Consider the following 20,227-nt stretch of genomic DNA (forward strand, 5'->3'; position numbering starts at 1 on the left):
TTTTAAGAAGACACGTATGGCCACTGCCTTGTTGTGTATTGAGGAATTAAGGATTAACGGCAACAGATACACTATATTGCCAAAAGTATTCGCTCACCTGCCTTGATTCGCATATGAACGTAAGTGACATCCCGTTCCTATTCCATAGGGTTCAATATGAGGTCGGTCCACCCTTTGCAGCTATAACAGCTTCAACTCTTCTGGGAAGGCTGTCCACAAGGTTTAGGAGTGTGTTTATGGGAATTTTTGACCATTCTTCCAGAAGCGCATTTGTGAGGTCACACACTGATGTTGGACCAGAAGGCCTGGCTCTCAGTCTCCGCTCTAATTCATGCCAAAGGTGTTCTATCGGGTTGAGGTCAGGACTCTGTGCAGGCCAGTCAAGTTCATTCACACCAGACTCTGTCCTCCATGTCTTTATGTGTATCAGGCGCCTCTCCTGTGGAACCAGCTCCCAGTTTGGGTTCGGGAGGTGGACACCCTCTCTATTTTTAAGACCAGGCTTAAAACCTTCCTTTTTGACAAATCTTATAGTTAAAGGCTGACTGGGGGACCCTGATGGGGTGAGCTGGTGTTTTCATTTGCACAACTGACTTCCCTTCTTGACGTCCCTTTAGTTTGCCCCTAGTTCTGCTGCTATAGGCCTAGACTGCTGGGGGACCTCTCTTGATGCACTGAGCCCTTCTCTAACTACCTGTGTATTTACTATGTTTACCATTATTGCATTACACTCACTCTGTTTCTCCCTGTGTCCTTTCTCCGAGTGTCCCTGGTCCCAGAGCTGGATGCTTCAGATCTGTGGTTGTTCTCCCACCAACTGGCCGAGTCTCCATCTGTGGGATGCTGCTGCTGACCTTCCTCCAGCCCACTGCTTCCAGCTGCCCATTTCCACCAATCTACGCTGCATTGCCCTTACTATACTTGATTTGCTCATCTACATATTTTTGAATTTACCACCAGCTATATATGTAGTATATTTAATGCCAGAGCCGTACACCATAGCAGTAAACTATAATTAGTTTCCATGTTAGTTGTACTTTGCATGTATCATCTGTCTTATCATGCATGTATCCAACTGTGTGTTTTTTGGTCCTTGTCCCCCCCCACCCCCACCTCTCTATCTCTAACCCTCTACCTCCACCTCTGACCCTCTACCTGTAACCCTCTACCTCTATCCCTCTACCCCGCCACCTTTCTACCTCTTCTGTCCCTCTCAACCCGCCCGGCCAGCAGGCAGATGGGTCCCCCCACATTAGAGCCGGGTTCTGCTCGAGGGTTTTTTTCCCTGTTAAAAGGGTGTTTTCCTTGCCATTGTCGCCTTTTGGCTTGCTCTGGGGGTCAGGCATATGGGTTCTGTAAAGCGTCTCGAGACAATTTGAGTATAATTGGCGCTATATAAATAAAATTGAATTGAAAAAATTGAATTTATGGACCTTGCTTTGTGCACTGGTGCACAATCATGTTGGAAGAGGAAGGGGCCAGCTCCAAACTATTCCCACAAAGTTGGGAGCATGGAATTGTCCAAAATGTCTTGGTATGCTGAAGCATTCAGAGTTCCTTTCACTGGAACTAAGGGGCCAAGCCCAGCTCCTGAAAAACAACTCCACACCATAATCCCCCCTCCACCAAACTTTACACTTGGCACAATGCAGTCCGACAAGTATGGTTCTCCTGGCAACCGCCAAACCCAGACTCGTCCATCAGATTGCCACATGGAGAAGCACGATTCATCACTCCAGAGAACGTGTCTCCACTGCTCTAGAGTCCAGTGGCGGTGTGCTTTACACCACTGCATCTGATGCTTTGCATTGCACTTGGTGATGCATGGCTTGGACGCAGCTACTCGGCCATGGAAACCCATTCCATCAAGCTCTCTGCGCACTGTTCTTGAGCTAATCTGAAGGCCACATGAAGTTTGAAGGTCTGTAGCGATTGACTCTGCAGAAAGTTGGCAACCTCTTCGCACTATGTGCCTCAGCATCCGCTGACCCCACTCTGTCAGTTTACGTGGTCTACCACTTGGTGGCTGAGTTGCTGTCGTTCCCACACACTTCTTATAATACAGCTGACAGTTGACTGTGGAATATTTAGGAGCGAGGAAATGTCACGACTGGATTTGTTGCACAGGTGGCATCCTATCACAGTTCCACGCTGGAATTCACTGAGCTCCTGAGAGCCACCCATTCTTTCACAAATGTTTGTAAAAGCAGTCTGCATGCCTAGGTGCTTGATTTTATACACCTACGGCCATGGAAGTGATTGGAAGACCTGATTCTGATTATTTGGATGGGTGAGCGAATACTTTCGGCACTATAGTGTAGATTGCAGTGAGCTGGTCTGATTACTGAGCCACATACAGTCCAGCCCGAAATTATTCATACCCCGAGAAAATTTTAACTTAAAGTTATTTTTAAATGTAAATGAAAGCTGAGAAATATTTTTTTCCACAATGATACCTCTTGTACATTATTCTATTATCTTTTGGGAAACAACTGTCATTTTCAATCAAAAACACTTGCTGCTTGAATAAAACTAATGCTAAGGGTATGAATAATTTTACAAACCCTGAGCAACCTTTCACCATAAAAGCCTCAGCTTTACCTTCAACATTACCTCAGATACCTCAAAGGAAAAAATGCACATATCAAACAAGTAATGACATAGACCTTCCAGAAGTTAAAGACCAGAAACTGTTTGTAAAACCTACCCTAAAGATTGCCTCCCCATCTGCTGATGAAAAACATGTCAATGACTAATCAATCAATGCACATCTTTAACACTTGTTTAGACGGCGTTTAATCTCTCTCATCTGTTCTTAATCCACCTCAACCCACAATGTAATAGCAACAGCAGCATTTCGATGTCTCACAGAAAAATCTGAGGTAAAAGGCATATTTGCTGTCCTTCTAAACAAGTGTTGCAAAGCCCCTGCAATTCCTTTATTTGTTTTACTGCTTTCTCGCATGTTATAATGTCTTAAGAGAAATAGCAAACTCTCCTGGTTTTAGCCTTCCTTCATGTTTAACGTCAACTCTGGCCCCAGTTTTCATCGATACTGGGAATGTGAGACTGTGAACATCTGTAATTTGTTCTGATATGCTGAATGTAAACAACCGTCACCACACAACAGGATGACCAGTTCAACTGGAGCAGGCACACTCATTTTCCAGGACCAGCAGACGAGCAGTGGATATCGTGCGTGCAGATTGCAACACAACTAAATAACAGACCATCAAGATGACAAAACAGCTCATCCAAATACTCCTCTGATGCTCATTTCAGTTTTGCACCGGCGCTAAAACATTATAAACCAGCAGTACCATATTATACAATTGACGTGCAGCCGCCTTCTATTACACTGTCACTACTCTGTCTGCTCGTCAGCCTCAACATTAACTTGGCTGCCAGTCAGCTCACATCAGTATCATGAATGTAATGTAGCCCGGTGCTCCGTCAGCCTACACAGCGGCTATTCTCATCCTCCCAGTCCTTGGCATCCAGGCTAGGCTAGCTAAGGTTTGCTAGCATTAGGATTGTGAACGCTATTGCAGTTTATGATGCTTTGGTACGCATACGTGCGCATGGCGGTCTGGGTCTAGGCTTGTTTACACCGTCCATACTGTTTATTCTATTTAACTGTATAATTAGTTAGTTAACTGTGTGTCATGTCTTAGGTAAACAGCTACAAGGCTAGCTAGTACCAACTGATGCTAACCAGCCGGCTATCTAACGGTATTGCAATAGGCCTTATTCGAGCAGCTGACTGTCTTATTTCTATATGCATTTTTAAAGGCAGCTTATGTGTTGTTTTACGACAAAATAAACGGCAATGCCATGAATAGCACATTCCGTGTCACACCGCTAAATATCTTAGCCTTAAGTTGAAGCGTGCGGTCGTAAATCGCTGCATCTTTACCTGGGTGAGAGATGTGAGGGCTGCCATCTTCCCTGTTGCTGCGGGAACGCACCCGCCCTTCCTCTGCGAACAGCACGCCCCCTAGCGGCAACCCGGCCTCCAGCACCACAACCCCGCCTCTGGCACCATAGCCAGCAGGAACCACTTCACTTAGAATGAAGTTCAGCTGATGATTTATCCAATGATGATGCTAGTTCTCTTGTCAGTAACCCAGGATCTCAATAGTTTTTTTTAAATTAGAAAAGATTCGAATTATTATCGGTGTTATTTGCACTGTTTTATTGCATTTTTTTTTATTTCTGTTGTCTGTAAAGCACTTTGTGTTGCATTATATTTGTATCAGAGTGCTATATAAATAAAGTCTGATTGATTGATTGACTGACTGACTGACTGACTGACTGATTGATTGACTGATTGATTGATTGATTGATTGATTGATTGATTGATTGATTGATTGATTGATTGATTGATTGATTGATTGATTGATTGATTGATTGATTATTAACACGAAAGGGGGGAGCAGAAGCTAAAATTAACACTAGAATCAATTCAGACGAAGAAAGAAAAGTTGATATGACTAGACAGAAAACTACAAAACACCTTCACATAATGGTCAGTTTTGAGAAAAGACTTTTAACATGATGCTGACATTTACATTGAAGTTGGGGACCTGATGAAAAAACAATCACCATCCACAGCAAGTGCTTTTAAAGAAGGAACTCAAATCATATTTGTTATAGCCTGAGAAAAGTCGATGTGTGAATTGAACTAAACATTTATCAGTGTAACGCCAAGCGTTGTCTATCATTGTCAAGCAGCAGATCTGCTGAGATTATTTAATTAAAAACCTTCAATTAATATATATATTCAAGTTATTTATTTGAGGTATAGTGTTTAAGAAACTTTATAAGTGAACTTTTTCTCCTGCATCTCTTCTCATGGACTGAATTAGAATTACTATTTAAAAATGAAATGAGCATTAACAGCTGATACAATGTGCAATCACACTCCAGCTGTTAGCTAAAACTAGCAACTCTGATGTAGCTTGGTGGTTCTCAGACATCTTTGACCCTAGACACATCTTAGCTTTTGATTGTAACTGGTCTAGCTGTGTGCTCACACTGATATTGATGTGGAACATTGGTAAAGACAGAGAGCAAGTGGAATGACCTTACTTTGCCTAGAGCAGTGTCTCATTCATTCATTCATTTTACTCTGAAATACTTTGAAAATCATGCAATTATTAGGTTCAGATCTTAGAACATGTCTACTAGGCAAACAACCCAATGTTTCAAAGTCCTAACAAAGCATCTGAATTAATCATTAAAGTAAGCTCCGTAATTTGGCACAAACATTTAATAAATAGTACAACATAATTTGGTTTTGTTATTTACATTGCAGCTTTTGTCATAGTCTACTACAGAATATGATGTTTGATGCTGATATGTGGAAGCTGCATGCTAAATCTTGCAAGAGTAAATAAATGAAAGTTTTTATTTTTAGGATAAATGTAAAAAGTGGTTACTTGTGATTTTGTAATCACAGTTGTCTGTTTGGAAGTATGATACTGAAAACACTGAAATACACTCCTTCAGTAGATATGAGGCTCTTTTGAAGCCTAGCTTCAGTTTAGGAATAACTCAAGATGTGTACTTGATAGTAAAAACATGTCATCGTCTGCTTGCTTTATGATAAAACATTATCTCTTGTCACCCATCTTGTAAAAGCCATTTATTTTACACAATGCTTAAACAAAAGAAAATCACAACTACCTCTCAACTGCTGTATTTAAGGTTGTGACATATATGTGTGTGTGTGTGTGTGTGTGTGTGTGTGTGAAACAAGACATTGACAAAATGGCTAAAACAACAGAACAATTGAAATCAGAGCAACGCCACATTGGCGGTTTCATCTTTCCTTAACCCACTGCCATGCTATAAATAACAATTTCATGCAACCAACAGTCCCACACAGCATTTGTCATAGTACAGTACCTTTTTCCCTCAGTTTGCTTTCCCCATTTCCACCATAACACAAAATTTCCAGTCATTTCCAGTTCAAACAAAATAAAGAGCAGTAAACAGCAAACAGAGAACAGCAAAGCACATGCTGTATGCTGAAAAAAAACATGTATATTTGTTTTGGATTTAGCACTTATTCAAATTCCCTTTAGTGCACTATAGAAGGATTAACTGATAATAACTAAACAGCTAATAATGATCACAGATCCTAGTATACTCTTTGAAATCTGCTTAAAATACTATATTGCAAAATACAACACCATTTGTAAAATAAAACATGTTCAAGTCTTTAACCATAAGGCATGAAGGAGCAATGGCTCAACCTCTTACATTAGTAAGATGCATAGAAGATGTAATATGAGGCAAACTGAACAAAAAAGATTGTCTGAAAGAAGGAAGTGGATTATGTTTATTCAATCCAGCAAAGAGTGCAATTTTTCTTTAAAAAAAAAAAAGATGGCACTTCATAATCATAATCAATGTTAAAATGTTTTCATCTGCAAAATATATAAAGCCAACAGCCTCATCAGTGAAAGACCTGAACACCATTTCTCAAGCTGAATGCATCAGGGTGTAACCGTCCTAACAAGAAATCACAATATACAGTGAACTATTTCAGTGCCGTCCCTCTTCTGGTAGTGGAGTTAACTGTTGGCTTACAGCAGACAGATTTGACCAAATGATGGATGGCTACTGTTTGTAGTTGTCATTCATGGCAAAAAGTTGAAAATAACAACTGTGAATACATCAAATAATGACAATAATAACTGGAAGAGAGTGAAAATAAGATAAAAGTCAGCCAACAACATTCTGAGATCCTCATCCGAAATTTTTAAGTAGCAAGTCTTGACTTAGAAAATCCAAATTATGAGTCACTTACTCCCTCAAAATTCAAGAAAAGTCAAAACTTAAATTACATACTTGTAATTTGGACTTGGTATCTTCATTTTCTTTTTCTGGCAGGAATGGTTGGCAACACTGTAAATACTCCTGCAGCACATTCATTCACCGTGCAGATTTTATGAAAACACAGAACCATATCTGCATTGGTCAGTGAAAGTTCAGCAACCACCAGAAGAACACGTTTTTGCTATTTGGAAGCACTCAGTCTGAGATATTGTCAGTGTCTGGGATTTTTGGAAAGAAGCAGAAGAAATAAATCTGGATCAAACCTGATCTCTAATATAAAGCAATACTGGCTCGCAAACTGTGAAGTCAACAGTTTGCATCACACTTTCAGGTAACTCCAACATGGAGGGTTTGCAAATGCACACATTGAAAATGTATTTCTCTTATGTATATATTAACTACAGATACACTTGGTGTATACTGTGTGTGTACAGTAGTTTAACACAATCTACAGGCAACCTGTAAGCTCACTGCAGAGGAAACCTGTGAAGGTGATGCAGACTGTTGCATACTTCCTGACATGACTTCTCTCAGTGTGAACACTCAGTACAAGCAGCAGCAGCAATGATGTAGCAGCAGTGAGGCAATGCTCAGTATCATGATCATCACAGCTGAATGGAGAGTAGGCAGCACAGCTAACTTAGAACAGCATGTCATCATCACTACCACCATCATCATCAGACCACAGTCATATGGCACGAATAGAAATGTCCTCTTCCTCTCCTGTCCGTGTCACTCCGTGATGGCCTTGTGCAGTGCTGTCACCCACTCTGCAGCCCTCTGTTGAACGGTGAAGTGTTGAGTGATGTTTGGTTACTCATCATCCCATGTCTGCTGTAGAAGGAAGTTAGCAGCCAGATTCTCGTTCTTCTCACAGGCAAAGTAAGCCTGGATGACTAAGCCTTCAGGAAAGCCAAGCGCTTTTAACTGTAAACACAAGCAACATGTTGACATTACACACACATACACTGGGACAGCTGTGTCTCAGACAGTAACTGCACATATGCATGCATGTAATGACATGACAAGAGGATTACAGAAAAGACAATCATGCATGGGAATATAACATACAGTGGTGGAAAAAAAGTTTCCGGACACCCTGAAAATTTTACACAATCTCAAATATTATCATGAAATATTTGTGGAAAAATCTTTTTTGGGTTTCAAAAAGTGTGGCTGCATTAGACAGACACAAATACAAATGATATTTTTTTGTTTATCGTTTACAAGAAAAACTAACAAAAAATAAAATATGTTAGTTCTCAACATTGTCGGTATCAAAGTCAACAAATAACAGAGAATGTGTTCAAAGCTGAACAAAAAATAAATAAACCATCATCAAATGAATATTTAGTAGTATTTAGCAGCAGCAGAGCTCTAATCCTGGCTGGCAAGTCCCTCACGAGCCTTTCACGCTGTTGAGGGGTAATCTGGTCCCATTCTTCGTAAATTACGGCTTTTAATTCTTCTAAATTCTTTGGTTTATACTTTGAAACAGACCTTTTGATAATCCACCACAGATTTTCAATGACTCATGTCCTCAAGTTCTACTAGCCCTGGATGTGTTCAAGGGGCACTATCTTGTTGAAACATGTGCAGAAGCTTGCAAGTGGGTTTGGAGAATGGCACAATACTTGGCAGAGCTGGCCAAAGCTGTGCCATCACAGACTGAGATGACCAACACCAGCAGCACTCATGCATGCCAAAACTATGATAGTGCCTCCACCATGCTTGACAGTAGGTACTGTACATGCTGGAGATAATGCTTTGCCTGGCCTTCTGCATACCCTCAGCATTAGCAGGAGGAAGATAAAGCTGGAAACTGGACTCATCTGACCACAGAATCTTCTTCCAATTCCTTACTGTCCAGTTCTTGTGTGCTTGGGCCCAACGATGCCAGGCTAACCTCTGTCTCTCATTGATCAGGGACTTCTTGACAGCCTTATAGGACCTTAAGCCATGATCTAAAAGTCGATCATGTACAGTGCAGAGGAACACTGGACACCAGTTTGGTTTGACCACTGCTGCTGAAGCTCCTGTGATGTCATTTGGTGGTTTTCCTGCACATGTGGATCAGGATGCGGGCATTTCTTGCTGAAGAAACCCTTGGACGTCCAGATCTTGGTTTGTCTTCCAAGCTGTTGGCTGGTCTGTATTTCTGCAGAGTGTATCCAACTGATGAAGGACTGCATCTGCACTTCCTGGCTATCTGACGGCAGCCGTACCCTTCCTGGCTGAGAATCTGGATCTTCAGGCGTGTTTCCTGCGTTAGGCCCCTTGTTCCAAAATGACCCAATACTCAAAATTTCTCACATATTTTTATGGAACCAATCAATTTTAAGTTTTTAATGGCTTTTTTAGGATTTGTTTAGTATTATGGCTGTGACTGTACTAAAAGAAATTGCACTTGGAGACATAAGAGGGATTCTTAATGCAATTTTTGCATGGGGTCTAAGAAAACTTTTTTCCACCACTGTATTGAAAAGATCTAAAAACATTGGTGCTGCTTGTGTAGCTGCATCGCTTCATAAACTGTTGACTGAAAACTGCACTTGACATGCAATAATTAAAATAGAAGAAATAAACATTTTAGTATATAGAAAGATCTGGTCTCTCAATACCAGCTATCACAGAATGACCAAAAATGTTGCCTTTTTGGCCCCTTGAAACTGTAGTTTTTGAATTTTTTATTTTTGCATGATTATCATCATTGGCTTACGTTTTTATGAATATTACAATGGATTTTAATCATGCTTAGTTTCTTGTTTGGTGTTTCTCTCTACAGATTTTGTTGTTGTGAACATTTCTTGTCCTCATCTTTTTTCCCCCCTTTTTGTTCTAACTAAAGCAGAAATGCACCAATAAGTTGGATGCTAAATGCTGTAAGACAAAAAGAAGAGATTCAAAGATACATGAGAATTTTTGTGTTTTTGCTGTTTGTGCTTGGAGTGGTTTGGTTAATGCAACATCACGCTGAGAAGAAAAACAAATATTCTTTCAGAGGTTTGTGTACTCTAGTATTAGGAACTATTGAGTAAAGTTTTGCAATTAACCAGACAACAAAACTTAACACAAACCTGGAGAAAACAGTTGCATCCCAAATCCACTCTCACCTCTCCAATAACAACCTCTGAACAATTCCAGTCTGGTTTCCGCCCCCACCACACCACAGAAACTGTTCTTCTCAAAATAACCAATGACCTCCTGATGACAGCAGACTCTGGACTCTTATCCATCCTCATCCTTCTCGACCTGAGTGCAGCTTTTGACACCATCTCCCATTCCATCCTCCTCCATAGAGTGGCATCCATTGGTTTATCTGGCACACCCCTGGACTGGTTCACATCATATCTCTCTGGCCGCACTCAGTTCATTCAGTTAAAAACATTCACATCCCATCCATCTCCGCTCTCCTCCGGTGTTCCCCAAGGCTCTGTTCTCGGTCCCATCCTTTTCATCATTTATCTTCTCTCCCTTGGCCACATATTCCGGAAATATAACATACAGTTTCATTGCTATGCGGACAACACCCAGCTCTACCTCTCCACCAAACCCGTTTCCACCCTCCCTCCCACCTCCCTCTGTGCCTGCCTCCAGGAAATCAAATCCTGGTTCTCCTCCAACTTCCTCAAACTGAACAGCGACAAAACTGAGTTCCTCCTCATTGGCTCCAAATCAGTTCTCACTTAAACTAACAGTTTCACCATCACCATTGACAATTCCTCTTTCTCCCCCTCCCCGCAGCTCAAGAGTCTGGGTGTCGTCCTCAACGGCACTCTGTCATTTCAAACTCACATCAATAACATCACTCGGTCTGCATACTTCCATCTCCGTAGTATCAACTGCCTCCATCCCTCCGTCACCCCTGTCAGCACCATCATCCTGGTCGACTCTCTGGTCACCTCCCACCTAGACTATTGCAACTCTCTTCTCTCTGGTCTCCCCCTCAAGTCTTTCCATAAATTCCAACTAGTCCACAATTCTGCAGCCCGGATCATCACCAGGACACCTTCTCTCCATCACATCACCCCAGTTCTCCAACAACTTCACTGGCTCCCAATCACACACCGCACCATCTACAAAACCATTCTCCTAACCTCCAAGGCCCTCCATACCTCACGGAACTCCTCCACATGAACACACCCAGCTGGACTCTCAGATCATCTTCTTCCCTCAGCCTCACCATCCCTCCTGCCCATATGACCACCATGGACTCCAGAGCCTTCAGCCGCTCTGCCCCCCGCCTCTGGAACTCCCTCCCACCTGACATCGGAAACATCAACACACTGGACATTTTCAAATCCAATCTCAAAACCCACCTGTTATAACAAGCCTACTCAGTTTGACCTCCATTCCTCCTTCTCATTCTGTTTTTTTAAAATTGCAAAATTTCCTTCTTTTAAATTTTTTAAAATTCTTATGTTTTATACTGTATATTTGAATGTGTTTAATCTGTGTTTCCTCTGTACAGTGACTTTGAGTGTTCTGAAAGGCATCTATAAATAAAATGTATTATTATTATTATTACACACATTGCTAACTCCCTGCGCTGTACTGTCAGTGAGACTGGTACACTGACCCTCTCAATGGCTTCTTTCTCCTGTGGGGTGACCTGGATGTAGTTGGTGTGTGGTGATCCCTGGGCCTCAGCCCCCTCTTCTCCTGTGTCTCCACTTCGTGGCTCATTCAGCATTTGCACAAAACGCTCCTGGTGCTGTGTGATTTGCTGTAACACACACACAATGAATCTGAATACCACCATACAGATAATATGCATGTGTCCACTTCCTAGCAGAAATGACTCAAGCAGCTAATCATGATTATAGATCCATCACCCATTCAAACAATATACAGTAGACATGGCAAGCTGACCTCAATGACTGTGTCAGATGCATTTGGTCAGACTTTTGTAATAGAAAAACTTCATCAAAGTATTATTTAACTTCTAATTGTTTATGTTTTTCAATCAAAAATGCATTATGTAAAACAGTAGGTTCCTATTTATAACACAGTTTTCAAAATAGGTTTCAAATTTCTGCCACTGATAATGAGGTATTATTTTGGATTGGCTCAAGAATTTTAATTCACAATATAACAGTTGTTGAGAATTAAGACGGTAATGTAAAGAAAACAGTACATTTTTAATTACATTCACCATTTCATGTGTGGACATGTAATCCAAATGTGGTGCACTGGTAACGTATGTCATATTTACCCTCAAAAATCTCAAAGCTGTCAGCAAACAAAAAAAATGTTTACCTTAAACTGACAGATTTCTTACTGCTCTGTTAGCAGTTTTTGGAATATCTTACAAACAGAAAAACAAACAAATCCCTGGCAGAAGTCATTGTGGCATGTCAGTGTGGTACCTGCAGCAGCTGGGGGTTGTCTCTGCCCAGCTGTTGCAGCAGAGCTGGTAGGAGGGCTGGGTTCTGCTGGATGATCTGTCTCATCTGCTGGAACTGAGGCTGGTTCCTCAGGAACTCTAGAGGATTCCCTGTGGACACAGAGCCTCCTCCAGCAGTGGGGGGCTGGCTGGCAGACACTGGTCCTGGTGGGGAGAGGACAGGCTGGTTACAGTTTTTGTTCCTTGTGGGAGACAATTTAACCAGACAAGGTAAACCAGATGAGAAAGTTTGTTTCTGGATAGTTCAATAAACTAACAGCTTGAGAAATCAAGGTACTTAATAAAAATTTATGCTGAATCAAATAATCCATTGGTATCATGAAGCTGTCCTGCAAACCGATTTGAAACCCACAATGGGAAAAGGTCCCAATGCAGTCCTCCCTTGTGGGGACCTCGGTCGAAGAGCTAATGTGAGGAGCCCACCGTCTTCAAGACAGATGCTCATCACTACCTTAAGCAGCATCTTTTCTCCCAGTGGCAGTATAAAGACAGAAGAGTGATACGGGGAGAGCAAGAGGGTAAGACATACAACAAAAGCTGGCCGTTGAAGTATTGACATTGCATTTTTGAAGTATATGCCTTTACCACTAGGCTACAAAGCCCCTACCAAAAACTGTTTAACACAGTAACAGCCAGGGTCAATCCCAAAACCAGGAAGCAGAGACTGTATTATATTTGGCAAGGACACAGAGAGGACAGAAATAATGATGCCCCTTGTTTTGTCTGAGTTAAATCAATCAGCATTTTTTGTCTCCAAGCATAACCAATTAGTATCTGTCTTCAATGAGTTTAACTAATCCTCATTAAGGCAAGCACTGCTGTTTTCAGCATCGGTCAGAAGCATCTACCTTTGACTAGGAACTTTTTTCTCACCTGAAACTGGCACTGAAAGACATTCTACAGGGACGGGTCTTTGACTCAGAACATGCAAAAAGGTTTTCACTGTCCTAAAACAGCTCTCAAATCCTACGGTGGCAAAACTCAGTTATGTTGAAGAGACTTTTTAGGGTAGACTGTGGCTTTAGGCCACAACCTCCTGGAAAATGTAGGTTAGGTTCCTGTATCATTAGAAAGATTCTTGGGGTCCCAGAAAAGTTCCTGGTGTGGGAAAAAGGTCCTCTGAAGATGGACTCTTTCGACAGAATGACATAATAAACATAAGTAGAAATAGTAAATGTGTGATCTTACTGTTAGAGGCTGCTGGAGGCTGCTGTGGCGGTTGTGTAGCAGGGGTTGAAGGGTTGGGTAGAGCACTCTGTCTAACTGGCTCTTGACGCGGAAGCTCACTGGCCTCCACAGGAATACCCTGCAGTACATAAATATTCACACTGAAATAGAGGGGCAGGTGGGGTTGGAGAACTACAAGCTTGCTGGATAAATCCTCACCATTAGTAGATACTCGACTGCTCTGTCTGGGTTGTTGTAACTGGCTCTGAGTGCAGCAACAACCTGCTCCCGCTCATAACCCATAGACATGATCTCTGACACCAGGTTCTCATAGGCCGGACCGGTCACTGGGGAAACAACAGGAGAGGAATGGCAGAGGCAAGGAAGTGAATCAAGACTGTATACAGTACAGAGGTGTTTTTTGTAGATTTATGATGTAGTCACTACATGCCATGACACACCTCATTTTTAGATTAAGCTTGACTAATTACACATATTTCTGCACAGTAATTATGTGTATCTGAATTGATCAAATGTTTCATAGACATAAGAAGTGTCGTAGAGTGTTGTCATTAATCTTCTTTTTATGTCAATTAAACCTGATTAACATTTTTGTTACCACATTTTTTTGGTACACCTAGCTCTGTTCAGGTGAGCTCACACAGACACGCATATTTTTTATGTATGGTTGACACAATTTTATATATATACACACACACACACACACACACACACACACACACACACACACACACACACACACACACACACACACACACAAAGAGTACATTAGTGGTTTGTGTTCATGAAAAATCACAGTGAATTACCTAGAATTGATGCTGCTTCTTCAAGGAGACCCAGTTCGTCAACAAGGCTGATGAGCACAGAAAAAAAGAAAAAATTACAGTAAACATTAGATTTTGTTAAAATAACAAGACAAGAGTTTTACTGAGCTCTGTAAAGTTATTCTAGGGCACTATCGTGTTTTGAGCTAAATGTTAATGTCCGCTTACTAAATGCAATGCAAAAACAATAACAATGGCAGTATTCTAGCATTTAATTGGTGTAAAGTTTACCATGTTCAACATCTTAATTTATCATGTTAGTACCAACTTTATCAACACAGACAAAATGGTGATAGTCACTGATAAATTGTCATCTTGTTCATTCTGGGACAAAAACAAACAACTCTAAGCCTTCATCCGCCCTCTGTTTTGACTCTTGCCACAGCCACATAACTGACTAACTTTATGCATGTATATCCATCCAACCATTATCTATACACTGCTTAATCCTCATTAGGGCCGTGGGGGGCTGGAGTTTATCTCAGCTGACTGAGAGTGAAGGCAGGGGACACCCTGGACAGGTCACCAGTCCATCACAAGGCTATATATAGAGACAAACAATCACACTCACATTCACACCTACGGACAATTTAGAATCACCAATTAACCTGAACATGTTTTTGGACTGTAGGAGGAAGCTGGAGAACCTGAAGAAAACCCATTCATGCACAGGGAGAACATGGAAACTCCACAAAGACAGATCCCAGGCTCAGACTGGGACATGAACTGGGGATCTTCTAGCTGCAAGCCGAAGGTGCTAACCGCCAAACCACTGTGCTTCCCATTGCATGTATATCATATTAACCAATTAGAAGTAAACATAAAGTACAGCAGGGGCAGATGGGAATTACAACTACTACTACTTTGAAACAAAGTATTGAATCACTTTTGATCAGATGATGGAGAAAACATGAAGGACTGTTGAAGTAAATGCAGTTCTTTCCTACAGCCATGGTCCTAACTTCACTCACTCTGTGCACATAAACCTAAGGTTCCTCTAACCTGGAAGCAGAGGATTGTTGGACTGGTACAGTGGCAGGTGGTTCACTCTCAGGGTCTTCCCTTGGTTTCTCCTCTGGCTGGGCAGCAGGGGTGGGACAGAGTGCAGGGGCTGAGGCTGGGGCTGCTTGAACAGCGTCAGGAGCTGGAACTGAGGCAGAGGCAAGAGTGGCAGAAGAACCAGATGCTGCTGGAGCTGAGTCTGTAGCAGAGTGTAAGTCCAGAGCTGCTGCTGCTTCAACTGAAGCTAACTGTGTGTTTTCTGGGGCGGGAAGTGGGGATTCAGTGGGAGGCATAGACTGTGGGGCAGGTATGGGAGCAGACAATGTATGTGTAGGTGTAGAGGGTATTTGTGTTGTTCCAGAGGCTGGTTCTGGGGCTGCAGCTGGTGCTGGAGTTGTAGCTGGTTGGAGAGCTGGCTGAGGGGCTGTTTGTGGAGGAGGGGTTGCTTTAGGCTGGAAGAAATTTGAGAATTGATCATTAGTAGTGTGGATATGATGACCACACACAGCCTTACTGATTTCACTCCACTATAACCGTTCCAAAAGTCAGGCATAAGGCATAGGGGAAGCTCAATATACATTTTTGCAAGACTAAGTGCAGTACACCAAGAGTTCCATTATTCAAGGTCATAGACATTTGTCATTACTCCACCACCAAGAACGCAGCAGAATTATGTGACGATTGGCGTACATGGCATACATATGTCTGTGAATCTGTCCGTCTGTCTGTTAGCAACATTACTCAAAAACGGACTAATGGATTTGGATGAAATTTTCAGGGGAGGTCAGAAATGACACAAGGACCAAGTGATTAGATTTTGATGATCACATGATTGTGATCCTACTGCTGACTCATTGGGACTTATCTGTCGGAAATGATACAAGAAACAACTGATCAAATTGTGGGGGTGTTTCCTGAATTTTCTGACTTTTTGGCAGCGTCTTCCTCATGTCAAGAAACCGCTTCTTTGATAAACACTTCCTGTGCTGTAGGAATGGTGCCAAAAATAAAAGCCCGTAACATAAAAAAAAAAAAAAAATAGGCGTTCAAAATAAAAGCATGAAGGGAACTGTTATTTTAACACTAGCTAAACAAAGCCTTGCAAAAAGTGATGAACTGATCAACAGACCTTTAAGAGTAATTTACACATATGTAGGTCACCTGATTCAGTATCCATATATAATTTACACATGGATAACACACGCCTGTGTTCAGAGTACATCTATATTAAATGACCACATTCTATAGTGCCGTGATTTCTGATCATCAATAATAACAATAATAATAAAATGCTGCATTTCTACCAAAATATGCTGCATTTCTGACAATGCCATATGGGGGAATGAACAGCCTTGGCCAAGTACTGCGCTCTCTGATTGCTTTTCTTGTTTTACCTGAGATACAGAGCAGAGATACAGACACAAGACTGAGGCATGCTGCCTTTAACTGTGTGCCAGAAATGGACAATGTTTCTGTGTGTCTGCATATTAACCGAAATAAACTGAGCAACACTTAACTCAATCACTTTTCCCTGTTTATGTCAACTGGTAATGAACAATCTCTATTATCTTACACTATTTTTAAATTATTCAATTGGCGTACTATACCTGTTGCATTGAAATTGGCTGTGGTTTAAGTGCTCAAAGATTATATGGAGCTGTATTTAACAGTCAAGATGCTTGTCATGCAGCTGTTCAAAATTTACTGTGTAATACATTTAAGATATATATATATATATATATATATATATATATATATATATATATATATATATATATATATATATATATATATATATATAAACAAAACAATGGTAGGGGAATAAATAATTATTGATGAAAAACAGTATTTCTGTTACAAGGAAGACACAAAGCAGCAAAGTCTAAAAAAGAAAAACTAAACAGTCACTAACCTTGGTAACCATGACCACCACAAAGTTTTTCTCATCGATTTTGTATTCTTCCAGTGGGGTGTCGTCATTTAAGATTTTGCCTGTGACAGTCAAAGAGAAATGGCAAATGAGACAAGATTTATAGCACAACTGTTAAATTAAAAATACCCTTCAAAATATGGAACAGAATTAAACCTAAAGACAACTTCCAGTGAAAATCTTGTTTTCGACTTGTTAACATGTCTATATGGTATTTTTTTATAGAAGAAAGAGAAGATGGGATTATTTTCAGGTAAATACTTTAAATATTTAATTTTGGGGAACATAGAGGAGTTTCAAGGGGTTTAATCACCGATCAGAGAAGAATTTAAAAACTGTAACTTTCACATCAGAGACACACACTAGATACAATAGCCAAATGTTTTAAGCACTTTATACCTATCTGAGGCGAGATTTAGGAGATATATTTAACTTTTTGATTACCTACTTAATTCATTGCTGCTTAAATACTGGGATGACTTTAGCAAGCTGATGTGGAGTATAGAGCTATTTTTACATTCCATCATTATCTATTCTCTTACACTTTTGTAAGAGAAAACAGCTCTCCTGTTTAAAATCAGTGGAGGTTATTAAAGTCCCTTCAATTCATACAACTGATATGCATGGTGTGTACCATTAGTATTGGTGCCATTATTGCAATTAAACATACCTTGAGCAACGATTTTGAAAGATGACTACACACTTGACAGAGAAAATGTCTGGGTTGTTCCCATTTATTATTTTAGGAAAAACCTGCCAAATATATAGACAAAGCATTTTCTATGTCTTTAATTTGTTTCTGTCCCACTAACTCACCTGCATAGATGAGTTTCTGTCCTGCTGAAGGAAATGCATCTTTTCCTCTGTCCTCCTCTATTTTCTCCTTCAGGGCTTTCACCTGACAAACATCAACAGATGATGCATTAATATTACTCAGAGTGAAACAGCTCTACATTACACCATGTTAGTAAAAACTACAGAAGATCAGTGCCTGACGGCTGCTGCCGGAAATGTCTTACCATCATATGTTACAGCAATGTGTTCATGTTCAGTGGCTGATCTCCAGAAAGTAAGCACTGAAACCACAACCTGCCTTGAGTCAGTTTCAAGAGTTTGCATATTCAAGTTTCTGTCGAAAATGTTTCATTAACAGTATAACAAGAAGATGGCTATGGAGCATGGCACAAAGTTGATGTAGTGTAAATACAAAGATAATGTCACAAAATCCATTCATGATGAATATAAGCTTGCTTGGTAATTATTAGTGTTCATTATGTGGAATGAACCTTTGTTACCTATGAAATGCCATTTCATTCAATATTAAATAAATGCACAGAGAAATAAATAATTTTTTTTATTTATATATATATATATATATATATATATATATATATATATATATATATATATATGTCTGTGTATATATATATATATGTATATATATATATATATATATATTCCTGCACATACTGTTGTATACTGTACGTGCATGTTTGACCAGCAGCCATTAAAACAAGATGTTTACTGTTTATCTTAAAACAAAATAATAATAGCTTGCAGATGTTTCATACAACTTCGTGCCAGTGACTGTTACGGTCACTACAATTCACGCGATAACACTGGAAGAAAACATTATTTTAATAACACGATATTTAAACATATTGTAATTTTTTTAAATGACGGAAAACTCCAGAAAGACTTGTTTTCTGTATCACAAAAATATACCAATGCGTTTTCCCATTTCTTCATTAGCAGAGAGAAGGTTTAAAATACTGCACCGTCATTCATGGTGAGGTACTAATACAAGTCTAACACTGTCAAGCCACCTATCACTTCATATACTAAATCCGCTCGCTGTTTTCAAAGTAAATCCTCCCTGCGGGATATAAACCTTGTAAGATTACCACAAAATCCGCTGAATTCAGACAAAATATTTCACAGGACGATTAAGCACATGAAACCAGTACTTACATCCTTCTTCTGATAAAGTGCATGTGTACTTTCATGACTGTGATGCTGTTGCAATTTTACTTTGAAGGTAGAGGTGTCCGCTCTTTCAGGCGCTAACTCCAGCTGAATCACCTCACATGAACTCCCTCACTGTCCACTACTACTGCATGACTGCTAACTTGACTGACTGCATATTTGTCACGTCGACATTACTTTTTGAAACACGTCAAATAATTATCTCCTTTATTTATGAGAGCGTTCTTTTCCACGGACGGCCGTGTCCTCACAGTGTCCAACATCCCCGTATGCCTCAGCATGTCTGGGAACCCTCCGGCCTGACCGTGTTTACTTCAGCCCCGTTAACTTCTACTCACCGTCAGTTCTGGGTCTATCTCTATTTTGAACGTCTGCTGCTGGAGGGTCTTCAGTGTTATCGTCAGCATCTTTCGACGTGGTAACAGCTGCTTTCAGGAAAACAGTGCAGTCGGTGTTGTCGACTGTAGCCGCTCTTTTCGCTCAGTATCTATCGGGGTCTAAATGTATGTGTGACTCAGCTGTCTCGAAGCAAGCTGGACACGGACGCCATCTGCTGCTGGAGGCCACGTATAACATGATGCCGCTTTCAGGTGCTGTAGGAAATATCCAACTCGGAGTGCCCAATACAGGATCACTGAAATTCAAATTCACATCTTTTATTTATTTATTTATTTATTTTAAAAACTACTTTTTATATCCACCTTTATCTCTAATGACAGACACAATCCTCCTTCGCATGGAGGAGTTTAACAGATTTCTGGAGACATGGTCCGCCATTCTTTAGAGCCTATTTTTCAGCTGCTCTTTGCCGGAGAGGCTGTGTTGCTCTACCTTTGTCTTTAAAATACTTCAAAGATGTTCTGTTGGATTCAAGTCAGGAGACATATTGGTTCAGGTCGTAGTTTTCACATCCGTGTGAATTTGGTATTGGGCTCTGGACCATTGTCATGCTGGAATATTCCTCTTCTGCAAAACTTCGGCAGACTGTGAGTCATCTTGTCAGCCAGTATTTTGGTTTATCCACAGACATTCATGATGCCATCT

At 40.6% G+C, this 20,227-nt stretch overlaps 2 protein-coding genes across 14 annotated transcripts in view; both read right to left on the bottom strand.

The window, feature by feature from the left end:
* eps15l1a (epidermal growth factor receptor pathway substrate 15-like 1a) overlaps window positions 1–3,979 on the bottom strand; it is a 53,712-nt gene extending 49,733 nt beyond the window's left edge. For 11 of the 12 annotated variants that reach the window (XM_055017077.1, XM_035945020.2, XM_035945018.2 and 8 more), the window contains exon 1: window positions 3,917–3,972. In XM_055017077.1, the coding sequence (XP_054873052.1) occupies window positions 3,917–3,943 (27 nt within the window). In that variant the 5' untranslated portion in view covers window positions 3,944–3,972. Of the gene's footprint in view, window positions 1–3,916 lie in introns of all 12 variants that reach the window. The other variant, XM_023263364.3, reaches the window with a different exon arrangement.
* A 1,653-nt stretch (window positions 3,980–5,632) lies between these two features.
* On the bottom strand, window positions 5,633–19,721 carry rad23ab (RAD23 homolog A, nucleotide excision repair protein b). 2 transcript variants are annotated; one of them, XM_023263367.3, is made up of 10 exons: window positions 19,522–19,721; window positions 18,014–18,095; window positions 17,180–17,259; window positions 15,268–15,719; window positions 14,248–14,294; window positions 13,640–13,767; window positions 13,442–13,559; window positions 12,216–12,397; window positions 11,426–11,572; window positions 5,633–7,773 (listed from the first exon to the last, which is right to left on the bottom strand). In XM_023263367.3, the coding sequence occupies exons 1-10, from the start codon at window positions 19,588–19,590 to the stop codon at window positions 7,660–7,662; spliced, it is 1,419 nt and encodes a 472-aa protein (XP_023119135.1). In that variant the 5' UTR covers window positions 19,591–19,721; the 3' UTR covers window positions 5,633–7,659. The 2 variants fall into 2 exon arrangements, with proteins under 2 accessions (XP_023119135.1, XP_054862066.1); XM_055006091.1 differs by lacking the exon at window positions 19,522–19,721 and adding an exon at window positions 18,217–18,241.
* Between the last annotated feature and the right edge of the window lie 506 nt (window positions 19,722–20,227).

This window comes from Amphiprion ocellaris, chromosome 2 (genome assembly GCF_022539595.1).
Source record: "Amphiprion ocellaris isolate individual 3 ecotype Okinawa chromosome 2, ASM2253959v1, whole genome shotgun sequence".
NCBI classification, from domain to species: domain Eukaryota; kingdom Metazoa; phylum Chordata; class Actinopteri; family Pomacentridae; genus Amphiprion; species Amphiprion ocellaris.